The 19,717-nt window shown below is 44.1% G+C and overlaps 1 protein-coding gene across 1 annotated transcript; it reads right to left on the bottom strand.

The window, feature by feature from the left end:
• Positions 1-670: 670 nt before the first annotated feature.
• Positions 671-7,843, bottom strand: LOC144102075 (uncharacterized). Its single transcript, XM_077635357.1, has 3 exons — positions 7,515-7,843; positions 6,100-6,253; positions 671-757 (listed from the first exon to the last, which is right to left on the bottom strand). Exons 1-3 carry the CDS (start codon positions 7,757-7,759, stop codon positions 743-745), a joined length of 414 nt encoding a protein of 137 aa, XP_077491483.1. The 5' UTR covers positions 7,760-7,843; the 3' UTR covers positions 671-742.
• Between the last annotated feature and the right edge of the window lie 11,874 nt (positions 7,844-19,717).

Genomic DNA, 19,717 nt, shown 5'->3' with positions numbered 1-19,717 from the left:
CATTTTTCGAACTGAACGTTTGTTGGCCCTAATTTGTTGAGCCACAGCGGAAAGGGCAATCCAGATTCCGAAATTCTAACTATTGATACGGCAATTACTAATGGCCACCTAAATATACTTAATTGCTGTCAGACGCCTATTTGTAAGAGTAACAAATGCATTAAAACTCAGCTTTTGCATTTTACTAACTAGCTTGATTCGCCGTTTTGCTGACGTCCACTAACACTGGCATCACTATGCCGATAAAAGTTTACCTCTAAGCCAGTATTTTTAAAAATTACTGGAGGCCTTCTCTGAACCACCAGGTATAAACGGCTGCTTCTCCGGACGATCTGTTGCTAGAAAGAAACGGTTAACCCCGAAAGGAACAATAGTTCTCTAAGTCAGTTTCTAGACGAAGGGACTAATCTTACTCCCTATCTGAGCACTTTCTTTCTTATTCTTCTCATGGATGCCAGTTAAGAATTAAAAAAGAAATCCATACATCCAGTACCAACAAGAAACTCGGTGGCATATTAGCTTTTGGAAAACTCAGATGAAAGAGAAGAAAATAGGTGGTTCTGTCGGGAAAGACCTTTCAAATATCGTCAGCGAAAGGTAAACATTATTTATAACAGGTGCCAGAGTTCAGTCGTATTTATTATAAGGACCGCAAATTTCTCAACGTAAAAATTAAATTGGTTGCCGACACAATCATCACCAGCGAAGGGACCGTGGGAAGCAGCCAGTGGCGGCCAGGCGATCACCCTCCAGCGCCCTGCACAAACGGAAGAATATTGCCCAAGGCTTCTTCAAAAACTTATTTTACTCGACTTAGGATAAATGAGTACAGTAATATTTTTCCAAACAACTCAATTCAGTTTCACCCATGTCCTGTCGTAGAGTTGCAGTTTATACTGAAGGTACCTAAAAATTTCCGGCTCGATATTCGTAGCTACGCCTCAAAGAACACTGCGAATACCCGTAAAACTGGTCACCAGCTGAGAGAGATCGCTACAAGCTACGCTACGCGCACCTGGGTGCCGCTATGCAGACCTTGAAGCTAAAACGCACAAAACATGCAGCACTTGCTTGTCACTGCTTCCCAGTCGCTTCTCGTCAATGAAACTTATCGGTTATGTGGTTCAATAATTGGCCTCAAGTAACTTCTGCGCGAAAGTGACCGCGAAGGTGAAGAAACAACACACAAAGTTGAAGCTCTGCCTTTGTGCTGGTTGTGCTCTTCGCCGTCCTTGTGCCCTTCGCGCAGCAGTTACGTCGCGTCGTTTCTGCGCCTCTGACAAATCTGAACCGGCGCAAAGATGTGCTCCATAATTGATTTCTGTGTGCTGTTCACTCTTCCGACAGTTACGCATCAACCACGGAGCAGATACTGACGCGTTTAACGTTTACTCGCAGACTTGGCAGCTCCATGCATCTCCGACATCTCACTTCGTTTTATGCTATGAAACGTGTCGGAAGAGAGGAAAAACTCATCTTTAACATGTGATCCGTGCACCTGTGATTGGGAGCGCGGAGCGGTGTGTGAATACACATATGTCAAGCAACAGAGGCGCATTTTCGTATGAAGTGCAAAGCGGAATTAAAGCGACCGCATCGCACGGCCATCTGCATCATCCGTCTCAATCTATCACTGTGTGCGAGGGGAAAGAGTACTTTCCACCTTTGCCTCTGCCCCCGACTAGGCTGCTAAAGGAAGAGTGGGCGACACGACATTGAGATGAGGGAGCCGGTGTTGCTCCGATCCCGAAGCCGAATCACTGGGTCTCATTGATGAAAGAATTTAGGAAAGGCAACTACGTTACATTTTTTGAAGCAGGACTTGAGGCCTTCACCCCCTTTTCTCTCCCCCCCCCCCCCGCTCTACTCTAGTTAACCGCCGTCTCAGTGCAGTGGCTAATGCGCAGCGGACGAGATGACGCTGCTGCGCCCAACGTTTCCATTGACTGCGCCATCGAACAAAGACTCCCAGCAGTCATTGAAGAAACACCTGACTTCCGCCACTTTATTTTATCATGCAGCTCGGGATACCGAGGGCCTCTCCTAAGGATTCTTTCCGTCGTTCCGGGCCTTGTGCTAGCCTGTTGTCTCTGAGGTTGGGAAGCATATGGCACATTACGTAGACGTCAAAGTTTCAAATTCTAGTGCGCGAACAGCTTACAATTTAGCTCTAGCTCATTTTAAGAAAATTGACTCTCTAAGTAGAATTTTATTTATGGGTAATTCCCATACGCCTGCCAGAAATGGCTTCGTTACCGCGTTTGAAATTTCAAGAATTATGAAACTGAACAGCCAATCTGTCAATCGTTCATCGCAAGCGTATAGACTAGTAAGCATGGCTACCGATGCGCTGTGGACTCGAAAACTCAAGGTACTGTCGGGTGATACAAGACTTGGTGCCTGTTTCTATATCGAGGCTTGTCAATTTACTCGGGTCTCTCCGTGGCGATCCTTCTCAAGTGCAGCGAGCGATGCAACCCCGCGTGGCATCCACCACTTTTGCTGCAGGCAACACAGATGTCTCGACACCCGCCTAGAAAGTTCAAGCGCATTGCTTATATGTGCGTCCTTGACAGCAGTCGCCATTTACTGAGCTCGAGATACTTTCCTGACGATAGCACTATGGCGTACTTTCCTATAAATGCGCGTCGTTAGTCTCATAGCAAATCCGAGCCTCCAGAATTACGTCGCGATGCTAAACCACGTTGAAGAATATTGGCCTACACTTCTGGACACGTGTTTTAATTGGCAACCTTTGAGCATATGCCTGATAGCGCAGTTCCAAAGGGTATACCGGGAATCACGTCACCAAGTCTGTTGCTGACGCAATCTAAACTGGGAGCGACATCGCCAGAGCGAACTTTCGAAGAGCACTGAAAGAGGAGAAGCGCTTTCACACAACAGAGCAAAAACCTTCTGTGCGTCATTACCGACACCACGCATGCGCGGAGCTAGTAACCTTCTATGCTCGCACCGTATGTTTTGAAAACTCGACCATCGCTACCAAGCTGCGGAGACACCGTCTTGCCGGTATTTCTAATCATCAACTGTGTCTAAGTGATGGGCGGTGTCAGTGTTGCAATTACTGCGTGGAGTCGTGGTGTAGAGAGCCGGCGATCATCTTCAGAATCTCGAATGCGACGTCGGTGCATCTCCTGGGAAGAGGAGTGCTTGACTGCTCGGCAACCACACCATTATGTGGCATAGCGCGATAGTGGAAAGGTTCCGAACACTCCTCGAAGACATGGCTGAAGCCGGTTCAGCTAACGACGGCTGGCCCCGCCGAAAGAGAGGATATTCAGAGATGGAGCACAGCTGCGATGTCGGGCACCGACGTATATTGCAGTGGGTTCACAGTATTAAACGTGCAAGCACGGCCACCTATTCTTTCCGATTCCGGCACTTTTAAACGACTCCGACAGTACTCTTGAGAGCTACGTTCGAGTGCTCTATAGACAAGTGCGTGCAACACTGCCGCCCTATCGCCGTATCCGGCCTGCGGCGTCCCAAGCGTCGTCAGGACGTCATGTTTCCTTTAACTTTACGTTGAAACTTGGGAGGACAGAATGCAGGCACCAGAGGAATATCACTCACGCTAGTGCACGCCAGAAGTCGCAGCAGCTCCCACGAGTATCACTTCTCCCCACCACCGGCACGCCGGGCGTGAACGTTCTGCAGGCTGAAGCGTACACCACCTGGTCGCGGTGGCGGGGGCCGCCGAAGCCATCATGCCGCGCGTGGGGATGCGTGGAGCGCAGTGCGCTTGCCTTGGGCCTTATACGACCGTGGGCCGTGCAGTGGTCGATGAGCGCACCGGCGGTCAGATGACATATCATGAACTGTCATAGAAAAAGGCCATGGCAGTGAGCGGTAGTTCGAACGGAGAAGCTCCCGCTTCTCAGTAAGTGCAGCAACAGTCGTAACCCAGAACAGCACCCCCATGCTCACGAAATGTTTTTAGTTAAGGAACAGCGCTGACCTGAACCGGTTCTACTATTCCATGCTTTCTACATTCTCAAGGAGAACCAAGAGAGAATCGCCAATGAAAAAAGTTGCTCAATCCATTTGTATAGGGTTAACCTAGAATGCGATGCATTATATTTATAAAGGAAGTTTAGAATATTGAATTCAACTCTTGTGTCAAGCCCACCAAGGACCAGGCCTTCGCGAAATATAGGCCATTCTGTGTTTGACAGAGCAGTTTGCGCTGAAATAATAGCCCGGCCGTATACCCACAGCCAGGCCTGTTGGAGCCATCTGCGTATGCAGTGTTGGCATTTGGTAGTAGGGGGTTCGTTACCCTGTAATTCAGTGGTATGAAATATACACACAAATACCCTTAAGTGACCATAAATATGATGTTTGCGAAAGTAAGAATTACTAACAAAAACGCCTTTTGTTCTTACAACTAAATCTGAATAGATTTGTCGTAATCCGATCCTCACCGCTTCTCTATTCTTTGATTTTATTTCGTTTAAAGAATACTGCTATATATAGGTCTATATATCTTTTCAGTGCACGTTAAAGAACCCAAGGTGGTCGAAATTTCTGGACCCTTCATTACGGCGTCTCTCATAGTCTGAGTCGCTTAGGGACGTTATACGCCTGTGAACCGTGAACCATATATTTTTTTTCATGTACCAAAACAACACTAAATACTGTAAGACCCCAGTACACTGAAGGGTTCCGGATTACTTTACACTTCCTTGCGTTTTTGGCCTACACAGGAATGTCAGCTCTTAGATATTTTTCACTTTCCCTGCGGCCAGATTTGCGACATCTTACCAGTTGAAAAAAAGAGAATTACAGTGTAAGCAAGATGCTATTCCACACCCTTCACAGCTAATAAGGCTTATCAATAATATCAAGCTTGCACACCAACGTTTCTTCTGCCCCGTTAACAGCTAGAAGACTTAGCCAACAGCTCAGTGGCATAGGCTTCATAAAGGGGAGGCAGTATTGAAATGAGAATTTAGATACGCAATTGCAGTGTTGACGAAACTTCATTTGCAGCAAAGACGATGCACGTTCTTGACATCCTGGAGCTCCAGCGGCAAGGGAGCACAATTCATTCCCAGCGTTGTCATCGTAACCCCCCTTGCAATATTCACTGCACGACTAACGCCTTTCCCATATGTCAGTAATCATACCTACTCTAAAGTCACCTGGGTTCAATTTATCAGAGCAAATCTCCCCACCTGACTGCCTGTCACTTAACCGCCACCCCTGCTTACATTTGTATCACATGGAATACGTTCTAAAACAAGTAACTTGAGTTTTATTCTAAACAACCACACACCAATGACATACCGGGGTTTATTGTAGACTTCTCGACAAATATAGCATAGAATGTTATGTTTAGATGGCCCATTTCTTTGATGATAATAATACGGGAACACGCTTTTCAAATTAAAGTCAAGTGATCGCGCCGAATAAAAGGCGTCCATGAGAGCTATTCTTCTACGGGGAAAACAAACGGGATATGAAAATATTCAAAAATTGCGCCCTTTGCATTTTGCGCCACTAGCGTTTCTAATTTCCACAGCGTATGTCTGACCGCTAGGCTGAAGAAATGAATGTATGCATCCACTGTTCCGACGAGTGGGAAGCTGCCAAAGGACTGCTTACTAGGTGAAATTTCTTTATTCATACCATTAACTTTAATGTCTTACACGCACATTTTCAAGTAAAAAGTATTAACTCTTTATTCATAACAATAAATTTAATGTCTTACACTCATCTTTTCAAGTAAAAAGTATTAACTTCGTCTCATCTTTTTTAAATTCCTTGATCCGACGTTACAGATAACGAACGCCATGCAGGAAGCTCACAAGTAGGTCTCAGCCCTTTTTGACGCCGCCGAATCCCTCAAATACACGATTACCGAACCCGAGAGCTGTGATTTTTTTGGGAGGCTTGCAAGCACTGCTTGTGGAAGAGGAAGTACCAGTCGCTTCATTTTCGTGAAACCAGGCCTCTCCCCACATACAGCGTAGCTGCTTAGCAACTGATAGACAGCTTGCACATCGTGAAGATTTTTACCCACGACTGTGCGCGAAACGACGTAACGAAAAACACAACACTGAGCACAGAGCTTACGGAAGCGGATGGGAAGGGCAGCAGCAACAGCACCGCGACCGAAAGCCTTGGAGCGGTCGGACGCCCTCCAGACTTCAGGAGTTGGGCCGTCCAGGCGATGGCGATCGCTTGGATTACAAGATACAACCGACCAAGGTGCAGTAGTTGACTCTGCCTGAGACATCAAGAGACGACGGGAGAATGGCTCAAAAAAAGGTCCCAAGAAAAAATCGTAAATAGTCAGTTAGAGGCTACGCAATGCCACAAAAATAGATGCACATGCCATATTCTAGAATCGCAAAGCGATGCCCTCGGATGAGGTGTAATGTGAGCAAGTGAAGGATAAAGACGAAACGTTGCGCACTCACAGAGAGAACAGCACAATTTCAACCACGTTATAGAAGCTGAGCTTTCGCCCCAAGATTTTAGTTGAAAGCATGAAATAACAAAAAAGCATGAATTCCGCGATTAACCTGGCAAAGAAGTACAAATTTAACGAATAAATCCTAAACTGTGAGAGCACACGGAGGAGTACTGTAGCGCTGACTAATCATAGCTCAACTGTTCTATTTCAAATAATTCATAAAAATTTTTGCACATCATTCTCACGTAGAAAGATTTACTTACATGTAAATACACACTACCAGCTATATTACGATTACCCCCCACAGGCATCACTGTTCTCGTTTACCATTCTAACATGCCGCAGCACTATGACTATTGCAAAAAGAGGTAGGACTATATTTTTGTCCTCTTGAGTACAGCGTCAGCGCTGCACTATAAACAAATAGGCAAGCATTTCTTTTTCTTTTTTTTTCAGATGCACTCAGCACGACTCAATGATGGTAGCATGCTCCTTCACAAAGAGCAGTGTGCGAGTCCGTGCGTCCAGCGCACAGTTTTTCATATAATGCTATTCGAAAGGGCAATTGAGTGTTTCGCAGCATCTATCGTGTCGCATTCAAAAGACAAAGCACACACGGCGCATATGTCGCCACCGGCGCGTTGCAGGGCACATTGAACGCGATGGTGCGTGTCGCAGGTGAACGTAATTTTCTACTTGTGGTTGTGAAGAGGCCACAACCTGAAGCCACTCTAGCCGCAGCGTCGTCAGACCGCACGGACAGCCCCTTACTTTTCCCCTGCATTCAACACATGCGCTAAACTTGTCCCTAAGTCCGTCAAGAGCTTGCAGGCACCGATAAATTTTGCTCTGAGAAAAGAGCAGCAATAATACGATTATTGAGGCCTTGCAAACTCTGCTCATGATGCATGGGCATTAGGCTGCTTTTCACCTACCGCTGCGCGTGAACTAAATGCTCCCTCCATTCACCTCGGCAGAGTATATTAAATGCCACGCGCTGCACAAAATAAGCAAAGCAATCCATCCGGAGCAGAAAAGCCACTGAGAAAAGAAGGCCCCGCAGCAAAGTTACCATGCATGTCGCTCATGGGAAGGCTGACGGCTCTGCCTGGAGGGTGGAATTTCGTGCGGACGCTCCTTGAGGGTGAGGCGACCCTTGGCTTCGACCACTGTGCCGCCGCCTCTTGTCCTGTGGGTTCGGACTCTGTACCGAGGCAGCGAAGCGCTAGGCAAGCTTGACGAACCGGGGCCGCCCAGATGACCGCGCTGCACGTCTCCCGCGGGGCGCGCAGCTCTCGTCCCAGCAGCCAGCTCCATCTCCGCGACCTTTCCGCAGGACTTGTCGCAGTGTCCAGCCAGCGGCAAGTCGGTCGCAAGCGTCTCGGTGGTGGCGTGGCTTTGCCTTCAGACCGAGGGTTCGAAAAGATGGCGCTCATTCGATGCCACGCGCAGCTCGAGCAGCAGAGCCGAGGCAAACGTATCCCGCGAGCTTCTTTTTTTCTCCCCTGCTTCCTGTTCTTCAGCACGCGCCGTCACAAAGGAGAACATTGATTTTGGTACCACTTGACAAATACATTACTTTTTAATCCTGCGCGAGAACGTATTGTTTTTATAAATTCGGGTTTAAGGGTGCCATATGAAAAAGAGAACTGTTTTCCGTTATGCTTTATAGAACACACTGAACATCAGGAGCAGAAACATAGGCACCCGCGCAACGTTGTTGTTTTATGCTTGTCACACGAAATATGAACACCAAAGCTCCACGACAGTGGGCGTTCAGTGTATATGTTTCATTCAGTGAATAGGAGTTTCCTTTCCTGAAGTAATTTTGAGCACACAGAAAATAACGGGGCTGGCACTCGCTTTAACGTACGTCTTTAGACGGAGCAGGTGATCTTTTGTTCGCCGCTCCAGCGGATGCGTGACGTCGGCTTAGTGCTCGTCTTTCAAGTGGTCAGTGGTGCACTTTCGGCACTCGTCTGGCTTCTGGCATTCATCCGAGCAGAAGGGACCAGGTTGTGTTGGTGATATTTGAGGTAGATGGCCTAGCACGCAGCAGGTCTAAGAGAAAGCAGTGGAGCTGCACAGGCTATTGCAATGTATGGGCATGTGTAGCGCCTCTGCCGGCGGTATCACTTATTGCACTGGAAAACGAGCGAGTGCGTCGTAGCGGCAATGGATCCGGATCACAATTGAAATTATAAAGACGACTTGAAAAACTTTAAAGGGCCCGCGAATTACGCCACCGTTGCACAAGTTTCGAAGTTTCTGTTGTTGTAGTGCCTGAACATATATTCCACTTATCCTTCTAGTCCTTCCGCGATATTTATAAAAAGTAGAACGAATAAACTTGATCCGGTGAAAGAGAAACACACTTTGTCCTTCCCCTTAAACCTCGTCTAAGCGTGCGCAGTCGCTTTTCAGGGCTGTGAATAGTAAAGAATACCTTCGTGAAGTAGCGCCTAATCGTTTCTCAATTTCCTTCAGTACAAAGTATGACGTTTTTCGAATCCGCCGGATTCGAACAGCGGATCCTGTTATGAGCGAGGCGGATGCCTTACTTCTATATACGCCATCTATCCTTCTAAGATTACAGGTTAAAAATTAGACACTAAAGCTCCGCCTTTCATGGTATGAAGCGTTAGCGTTAATGGCTGCCTTCAGCGGTTTCTCTTGACGCACAGTCACCGTACTTAGTTCACATTAATGCATTTATCACAACAGTTTCCACAGTCTTTGAACTCTTCCACACTGCGGTTTATGCACATGATGTTGCGTTTGTACACACTCATTGATTAGTATTCACTCCAATACACACACAGTCACATGGTCACAAAGAAGCGTTCCGCTTGGACGCAAGTTCCGCTTTGAGAAAAGTTCATGCTGCTCGTGCGCCATGTTTTGAGGCTGCGGCGTTCACCAGATCGCGGGGTTTTTTTGGTGGCCGCTGCATGCTGGCGCCAATATACCACTTCAAGCAAACAGGACCTAAAAATTCGAAATGCACTTTGCTTGTGATTAATTATACACGCTAATCAATCATTGTTAACATTCAAACGGCCAGGAATATACTTGAATACTGTAATTGTATAAGTAGTCTTGTAACCAGGCTCAAGATCTGAGAACGCATTTGACGAAGTCGCACATTAAGTTTTATTTCAAGTATTAAAGCATGTAAATGTTGGATGAGCCCTTTTCGATGGCGTCCGCATGGCGTACAAAATTGGTAATACTATAGTTGATATAGCAAGAAGTGCACTGAAGCTCCGCCCACATTCAAGACCGCCGCACATAATTCTTTCACGAAAAAAAAAAAGTAATCCGTTGTCGAAATTTTTCTTCTTGCCAAAACAAGTAACTAATCTGACGACAAAAAATTACAAGCTCTAGCTTTTTAAAGTCGGGCGTGATTGTTACAGTCAAACATAAAAAATATGATTTCGTTTACCGTTTGGATTGACCAACGGAGTTATAGAAGACGCTTAGGACCGTGACCCATAGTTATCAACGACTTTTTTTTAATTTTTTTCCTGCTATCGGTTGATTGTGAACAACGTACTGAGGAAAAGGATTTGTCAAGTGTGTCCAACGTCGCCGTTGCTTTTCTGTATACAATGTGTTTCGCCTAATAGTTTACACAATTTTTAAAATAGGCTTTTTTATTAGAAGGGCGCTTTTTTCGGCACAGCATTGTCGGCGAAGAAGTATATAAGAATACAGCTCACTCGTGCTAACGTAGCCTGGTTGACTAATATTGAATAGTTAACTTTTAACTATTACTGTTAGGCTGTCTACTTCCAGAGAGGCGTGTAGCTCACTATGAGTGATATTTATATCAAGTTTTACAATTTAGAAAATGCGGTTACTCACGGCGCTGTGGCCCAACAAATTTTTGCTACGTCGCGCCAAAATACATGCGCTTTAAAGAAGTTTGCAGGCAAACCATCCTCTCAAGTACACGTACCTCGTCGAAATAGCCAAAATATGTTGGGCCACAGTTGCAAGGATAATCGCGTTTTCGAAGTCGTAAAAACTTATATGAATATTACTTAGGGTGAGCTACATGCTTCACAATAGTTAAGGAGCCTAACTGCAATCGTTAAAAACTTACTAATGAATATTAGTTATCCAGCCTGATAGTTAGACCGTGATATCTGAATGCTGATGTAATTCACCGATGGCAATACTCTGCCGGAAAAGTGCCCTTCTAGCTCACGAAGCTCATTTTTAAAAATTGTTTAAAGGTTTAGGATATAGCAAGTATACATCGTATATAGCACGTATACATGCACCCTGTATACATCGAAACCTTATGCGGGGTCGAAAATAATTCAGTTTGTGGGTTTGCGTTGCAGTTATATAAGAGAGAGAAGCTATTTAATTGTAAACCAGAAAATTAAGCCGCCATTTCAATCCGGTGACTTGCTCCTCTGCGTTGTAAAGGGATTCGAAGAGAAAATATGCAATGAGAGAGGTGTAGGAAAAGGGCATGACAAAGTTCACTGCATAGTGAATGCGCAAAGAGAGTGTTGAACAGAGGGATTAGAGCTCGTATAGAAGACTAATGTCCTCTAAATAATAAAATAAAAAGTCCATAGTTCGTCTCTGCTGCCTATGGCGGGCTAAGGGTCCTAACAAAGAGTCGAGTGTTACAGGCGCTTAAGCCAATGAATCCATTAGATGTACATAACGTGCGCGCTTCTGTGCACACGTTAGGCACTCTAACAAAATATCCTCCACCGTTTCTACTAAGCCGCAGTTGTCGCTAAGCGGAACTGTAAGGCGTTTGTATACATGCAGCTTTTAGAAGAAATCGATGATAAATAGCTTCCAGGTGGCGAGGAAGTCTGGGTGACGGTCTTGATCTGAGGTGTGGGTCGATGGACTTGTGAAATTGGTGATGTGTCGGCAAGCCCCACAGCCGGCTTTTTTTTCTTCCCAAGCGCTTTTTTAGTCACTCAGGACGCCTCAGACCTCGTTAAGTAAATCATATTTCACTTCCAGTGTTGAAGACTTGTGAGGGTTGCTTGGTTCGCTTTTTTGCTAAGCTGACATTCCCCGGTGAGCTGGAATCCATTGAAATTTAAAAGAGCAGCTTGATGTAGGTAACTGATCTCAAAAGTGACTGACTCGTGACTATTTTCTTGAATAACTTGGATAGTGATTGTAGCGCTGTTTTGGAGTCCTTGAAGAAAACACAACGGCCAGTGCTTGGGAGCGATATATAGGAGACAGCTTTTTTAATCGCGTCGAGGTCTGCAGACATGTATGATGTTTTCCGCTGCAGGTGATGGGAAAACGTTTGGCCTGCCGAGGGCACACACAGACCACAAAAGGAATACCAGTGTCAAGTCAAGCCATCTGTGAAGATGTGCATGTGCGCAATGTATTTCTCAGCGAAGAAAGTCAGAGCAGGCTGGTATTTATATGCCGATGATATTACCATATTTTTTGCGGACAAGAAAAGTGCTAGTGAGGCAGTAAATGCGCTCAAGAAATTTTGTAGGGCCAGCGCAAGTTCTGTCAACTGGCGAAGCTATAGAGTGTTGTAGTTGGGGGACTGGGAAATAAAGCCTCGGATATTTGGGAATGCTACTTGGCTATCGACTCCAACAGAGTATCTCGGACTCCAACTAGAAAAATACGACAGTGAAGGATACTGGAGGCCGCAGACAGAGCACTTGAGAAACAAAGAACCAAAAGGGGAAGAAAAAGAAATTTCAGTGTGTGCTCGCGCAACTGCAGCAAAATGTGGGATGTGTTGCGCGTTTTGCGCTTTTCGAGGGTGGATACACAAAACCTGCCCAGGAGCTATGTAGCTTTTATCTCGGCTTCGTCTAATGAGCAAACAATCTAACTAATCGTTTCCACTGAGTACGATCTGTTGGCCTTCCTTTTTCGCACTTATTCTTGCAACAAGTTGCTAACCGGTTCATTTGCTTGCAATATGTGGAAACTCCGTTTTAACACACAGTTTTTCAGATTTGCTTGGCAAGAGTTTTACCGCTGTTTTTTGAATCAACTGTTTTTCATGTCGCTGGTGGAGCGTTTGGGCATCTTTTTGAAATTGTCCAAGCAACTATTTTCTTAATCACCCGATTCTCCCATTGAAAAAAAGATTAGTAGCGTACCGGAAATCAAAAAGCACTTTGACGCTTTCAAAAATTCTGTTCAGGAAGTTAAGACAAACATATCTAAAGCAAATGAAGAACTCGTCGATGTTGTGGACGACATAAGTAACAGAATGAGGCGCAACAACCTTATAATCAAGGGCATACCCGAAGAAGGCCATGAAGGATACGCCGAATCCGAAGCCATAGTGAAGAAATTTTGTTCCACTCACTTGAAGGTCAACGTTGGAGACATTGAGCGTGCTCACCGTATTGTTCAGCGCCGTCACGGTTTTCACCGTCCTATTATAATTAAATTCCTCAACTTTAAATCAAAAACAGAAGTCCTACAAAATGCCCATAAACTGAAAAATCTCGAGTTCCCTAAATTGTGGATAGAAGAAGACTTTTCGCCTAAGGCACAGTTGGCTCGTAGGAAGTTGCGCGAGTTTGCTAAGAGCAATCGTGAGGGAAACGAACGTTTTTCTATTCGTTATATGTCTCTACATTTTAAAGATTCTGTTTACCGGTTTGATTCAGTCACTAATAATGTTGTACAGATTGCTGCAAGGAACCAACATTCCAGTAATTGACGGAAAACAACTGAGAGGCGTAAGCTCACGCCCGTACACGCAGTCTCGTTGCTCTTGGCAAATTTCTGCAGCCTTTTTCATAAAATTGATGCACTGAAAACGCTCATACATACTTGCACCACAGATATAGTAATAGGTACGGAAACGTGGCTTTCCAGTGACATCACTAATAGCGAACTTGCACTTGACCCATCTTTTGTAATCTTTCGAAAGGACCGGGAAGGCTTCCGAGGAGGCGGAGTTATTGTGGCCATTAAAGATGACTATCAACCGTCTCTAGTGATAATCGACTCTCCTCTTGAAATAGTGTGGGTCTCTGCACGTATCGGACATGCACAATGTGTCATTGGTGCATGCTATCGTCCACCCGATAGCCGTTTGGAATTTGTTCATTTTTTCAATGATGCTTTACAACAGGTCTTATCCCAGTTTCCAAAATGCATACTAATATTAGGGGGTGATTTTAATTACCCAGGTATCGAGTGGTCAACTTCTTCCTTAAAGGAAAATTGCAACAGATCTGAGTGTCTTCATTTTCTACAAACCTTGTATTTTCATCACTTAACTCAAGTCGTGTGCGAACCAACTCGGGGTGAACACATACTAGATATTATTTTAACAAATCATCCAGACCTTGCTGCGACACATGTGCTAGAACCATTAAGTGATCACAGGGTGGTGCAATGTTCCTTTTCATTGAAATCTGCCAAGAAATATACAGCGAAAAAATACATTCTCAACTACGCACGCGCCGACACTGGCAGAATAATTGATATGTTAGCCACATTTACAGCAGACTTTGCAAACAATTTTCAAAACAGAACGGTACATGATAACTGGAGCTTGTTCCGCGATAAACTCAAAGAAGTTGAAACTACATGCATACCAAGAATGACCATCAGCTCAAGGCAGAATGATCCGTGGTTTAACCGCGAAGTGAAGAAGTGTATAAACAAGAAGAAAAGAGCGTTCAGAAAAGCTGCGCGAACAAACTCTCCAGAAGACTGGCAAAATTACAAAACCATTGCACGCTATACAGAAACAACAATTATCGAAGCTAAACACAAGTTTTTTAATTGCACCCTTCCCAATATGATAAAAACTGATCCGAAAAAGTTTTGGCAAGTAGTTAACACAAAAGCAGATCACACTGCTTCCTTACTACTTTCCGAAAACGGAGCAGTGCTCAACACAAAAGATAGCTCTGCGCTACTTAACAAATGCTTCTCTGCAGTTTTCACTAACGAACTGCCACTTGATAACACTCACATACTTGAACAACCATCTATTCGATTCCCTTTTTCATCCATCATAGTAACGGAACATGGTGTTTCTCGTGCCATTGACAGGCTTCCTCATAAAACCAGCCCAGGTCCTGACGGTATAAGTGCTAAACTTCTAAAATTAACCTCGCACTACTCTTCAGTTTTGTTATCTCTAATATTTCAGCAATCACTCGATACAGGGTGCCTACCGGAAGATTGAAAATCAGCATTAGTGATACCGGTATTTAAATCTGGTAATACAACAGACCCTAATAATTACAGACCTATATCACTGACATCTATCTGCTGCAAATTACTGGAACACATCCTATACTCTCACATTATAGCCTATCTTAACGATAATAACCTGCTCCTCAATAACCAACATGGCTTTCGCCAAAATCGCTCATGTCAGACGCAACTTTATGAACTTGTAACAGATATTCACATTTCTTTGCATAGATTGATTAGTACAGACGCCATTTTTATTGACTTTTCTAAAGCTTTCGACCGAGTACCACATAATCGACTAAAACTGAAAGTTAGAAACCTACAGCTTAACTACAACACGACGCGATGGATTGATGAGTTCCTAACGAACCGATTTCAAGTAATCAGTCTCAACAACTGCTTTTCCAACCGCACTCACGTCACTTCGGGAGTTCCTCAAGGATCCGTCCTTGGGCCACTGCTATTTTTAATATACATAAATGACATCGCAACTAATATTACCTCACAAATACGTCTCTTCGCAGATGACTGCGTCTTGTATAATGAAATAAGCTGCCCTGCCGACATCTCTGTGTTGCAGTCTGATTTATCAAAACTAACTGACTGGTGTGACACATGGCAGATGGAAATTAACATAGCCAAAACTAAACACGTAAAATTTGCTTCGATACCTCGACCTACCTCTGACCAATATGCAATACGCGGTATTACTGTTGACTCAGTATCTTCAATCAAGTACTTGGGTGTCCTGTTCACCTCCAATTTAAGCTGGAATGCTCACATTGAACACATCACCACAAAAGCATGCAAAAAACTTGGTTACCTGAAACGTCACTTACACCTTGCTAACACAGATACCAGAGTTCGAGCATACAGTTCTCTTATCAGGCCTTCTTTAGAATATGCGTCAATAATTTGGCACCCCCATCACTCTAATCTCACGAACCTACTCGAATCAGTTCAAAATAATGCTGCGCGGTTCATCTTAACTTCATACTCGCGATATCAAAGTGTGTCCGCCTTAAAGAAATTACTTAATCTCCCTCCACTTGACATGCGCAGGAAATTATCACGGTTGACCTTCTTCCATAGCCTTTACCACAGCAACACTGCATTCGCTCGAGCCCATATTCTTCCCGCTCCCCACATCTCTACCCGCACGGACCATGTTCATAAAGTGAAACCTATATTTGCCAGGACTAACGCTTATCAAAATTCGCCTCTAGTGTTATCTGTTGCCGAATGGAACTCGCTACCTGCAAACATTGTCTCGCTTACGGAATCATCATCATTTCATGCAGCACTGCTAACCTTTTTAGAGTGTGTCAACCTGTCCGAAACCACATTTCCTTGATTATTTACTTAAACAGTGTTTTCAAGTGCTTGACATTTTGTAAAATTCATTCCGCTTCACCTGATATGTATCTGTGTAGGCTGTTTATCTAAATGTTTATTTGATTGTATCCTTAAACTCGTGTTCCGATGGGTACTGATCGTTTGCTTCACATTTTAGGTTCTTATGTGTGTTTCACGCTACTAAACATTGTATAAACTTCGTTACTCTTTCCTTTCTTTCTTTCTTTCTTTCTTTGTTTGCTTCTGCTAGATGTTTTTTATGGTTCCTAATGCCTTCATATATTTACATTGTACAGATTTCACTCATGCTTGAACTTTTTCGTCCCCCCCATGTAATGCCCTAATGGGCCCTTAGGGTACTCAAATAAATAAATAAATAAATAAATAAATAAATAAATAAATAAATAAATAAATAAATATTTAACTAGCGTTATCAAAAAACAGCTTTACAGATATCTTTTCAAAGTAGCCTTGAGTGTTCCTGTATATCAGTCACTGTACTCTTTTAGACAAGGGAAAAATGTATTGAAACGTTTTAAACAAAATCCTGTGCAGCCTGCTGTGGAATATTTCATTAAACTGCATGTTGAAGTTCTCCCTATAAAGGCAAGGATGACGGAAAAGGTTTATTTGTACCATGAAGTTTTGTTTGTCTTTAGTGCTGAAAGCCGAGGACTGTTGAACATGTATTTATAGATTCCTTGGATGTGGTTTTCTTTCGAGATGTTTTAGTGCGAACTTTGAAGAAATACATCCATTTAGATGCCCATGAAATTCGTATTTAGGCAGCCGAGAATCATAGTGGTGTGCCGTATGATATGCTAATGTGATTGGGTTTACATAGCATGTGAAAACGGTGAATGGCTATTACGCATGCTGATGATCATGTCAGAGATACTTTTCAGTATTTTGGTCATTCTTTTCGTGAAATCGTAGAAGTTTGAACACTCAGTCCAGTGTGCTTGAGTAGAGAAGTCCAATGAAGAACGTGACAAACTTGAAACGTTTAGAGTGAGGCCCGTTGTTTGATATAGGCTCAGCTTTCCGATTAGTCCAGTCTGCATCTTGATTTGCGAAATAGAGCAGTAAAGAGAAAAAAACGTGATCGCGTAGCCTAGCCAGTTGCTTGCCTGACTAGTGACCCAATAATCGAGAGTTCGAATTCCTAATGAAGGTGATAGAATTTTTGTTTGCGTAAAACCAATAACATATAAAAAGTAAGTCGTTGGAAACGCGCACCAACCTTTAATTCACATTACAAGCCCTCTTTTCTGTGATTTTCGTATAATGTTTGTGAATTTCCTGAAGCGACCAACTGGTTATGAGGGACACCATAGCTGTGATCTCCGGAATAATGTATATAGAACACGTGCGGTTCTCTAACGTACGCGGACATCGCACAGAATATGGGAGCCTATCGCGTTTCCCCTCCATAAAAACCCGGCTGCAAGATCCAAGACTAAACCTGGGACCTCCGGCTCAGTAGCCGAGGTGCCTAACCTCATAACAACTGCAGCTCTCAATTTTCATTGTATTGGACGAAATTTCATAGCCGCTATCTATACTGAGAATGCGTATTTTTGTTTAGGCTTTATTTATATTCTAGATAACACAGGCACCTCAAACAGATTCCCAGTAACACCGGGTACACAAGGTGCTCCAACTTAAAGAAATAGGCAGAGCTGCTCAAAGAGCACGGACGATGTGACAAAACACGGGTATTCTGCCTCGCATTCGTGAGGTGCCGGGTTCGATCCCCACTGCCGCAGGGTACCACGGGCTTTGTAATGGGCACAAGGTTTCCCCCCGGCCTCATGCTCGGCTGTTTCATCTGAAAAGGGTTTTGGACCAAACTTTTGTATTGACAGGTCATCGATTCGTTCCGCCGTCAAACAACTTACATCTGCGTTGTGCGAAAATTCCGATATAGCCCAAATCGCCTCTGTTAACTGCTGGTAGCCTGCTCGTGTTTGTCAATCTTTTCTTTTGTTCATATTCATTGCGCTAATTTATGAATTCCTAATGAACCAAGTAGCTGGAGCAGCTACTATTCATCGGTTGCCAGCAAACAGTAACCAAGCTTTTAATAAAGACGCACTGTACTAGCCCCAATCGAAGTCATATTCCAGGCTAAAATCAGAAAAGTAACAGTATAAATAAACTGTAATGAGAAGGATCCTGCACCTGCGGAGCATCAACAGGCTTAAACCAATCAAAGGAAAATCAACAGGGCCAAAGCGGCCAAAAATTTAATTTGGGTAGATAAAGGCAATTGAAAAAACAAAAACGTGGGCACGGTAACTGAAACTGTGTCCGAAGAACGCAGCCAGCACAGAGGGAAGAAGTATCTCCGCAAGAGCTGGTTTATTGATGAAAAGTATATATCTAATAGTCGATGAAGGTTCCCAAGAAAAGAAAAAGAAAGGTAAGACACAAAAGCAAAAGTGAGAAATGAAGATGATGTGACGAAACTGGTGGGCGGGAGATAGAACAGGAAAAAACAGAACATGGTTGAAATCTGGAATGTAAAAGACAAGAGGAGAAAGAGTAGAAACGTAGCAAATAGAAAATGTAAATGAGAACCTGTCCATGCAAAAAGAACACAAAAATGGTTACTGCAAGGCGCTGCTAGAAAAAATAACAAATAATAATAATAATCACAAAGAAATATTTGAAGAAGTAATTAACAAAAGAGAGAGAGAAAAGAAAACGGAAAAAAGCACACTCACAATCACACACACAACACGTAGTACGTGTGCTGCGAAGGGGCGGATATCAAAGTGCACAAAGTCGTACAAACAACTTAGCCAACTTTTCAACTTTTCAAATACTGCCTTCAGGAATAAAGAGTCAATTTTGTGTTTTAGATAGTCTTCATAAACAGCTGGCTGCAATGTTTGCACCAAAAGAACTCTTTCGCAGCTTTCGTTACTGGGCTTAAAGAAAACATCCATGTGACAGTTGCCGGCGCATAACTCGCGCTCTGTGGACGCGCGAAGCTCCATAGGCGGAGCGCTTCGAGGAAAACGGGATTTTGTTCTCTGAGATGAGGCTTGGGACGCTCAAACGGCATCGAGGTCACGTGGAAGCTGCATATTTTGCGAAGATCACTAAAAAACGCTACTTTATGTAAATCGTGCATTGATGAAAAATTTCCGGCTGGCCATTTTTAAAGGCAACCGAAATCTTCTACGCTGAAAATTTATTCCTCACGCCAATATTTAAAGAGCTGACTATTATTCTTTACTAAATAAATAATTTTCTAGAACTAAACAATGTTCTTTTAGACGTCGGCTATTGCCCAGACTCTCAACGACTGCTCCACTGATTATCCCTAAACGTCAAGAGCTGCCAAGCATCGAATGACTCCCTTGTCGCTCAGTGCGGCGTAGGCCGGTCACAATCTGCGACGTTGTCCTTTCAAGAGTATGGACTTCTGGGGGATTCTCTTACGACAGACCTCTACCCAACCTGGCCGCGACCACGCGAATTAGCACAGTATGCCTGCGTCACCCCGATCCAACGCTGAGCCACTAATCAGGCTCGCCGTAGGTGTCATCTGCACTGTTGGCACTGCCACGCCACAGCTACACACCAGCCTCCCGGGTAGGGTCTCGCAGCCACCGTTAGTGAAAATACAAGAGCATCCTTTGGATGTGTGGTTGCATCCTCGTGAATCAGCAATGATCCTGCACCGACGACGCCACGGCCAAGGAAGAA

This window comes from Amblyomma americanum, chromosome 1 (genome assembly GCF_052857255.1).
Source record: "Amblyomma americanum isolate KBUSLIRL-KWMA chromosome 1, ASM5285725v1, whole genome shotgun sequence".
In the NCBI taxonomy this organism is placed as follows: Eukaryota; Metazoa; Arthropoda; class Arachnida; order Ixodida; family Ixodidae; genus Amblyomma; species Amblyomma americanum.
Note: the sequence above shows the minus strand (reverse complement) of the source record. Positions and strands in the feature narration are given on the sequence as shown.

What these genes read in the sequence shown, in the direction of transcription:
- LOC144102075 (XM_077635357.1), bottom strand. Translation starts at nt 7,759, where the DNA reads ATGGAGCTGGCTGCTGGGACGAGAGCTGCGCGCCCCGCGGGAGACGTG. An exon ending in TCCCATGAGCGACATGCATG is followed by an intron (nt 6,254 to 7,514) that starts GTAACTTTGCTG and finishes TTGATGTCTCAG; the next exon opens with GCAGAGTCAACTACTGCACC.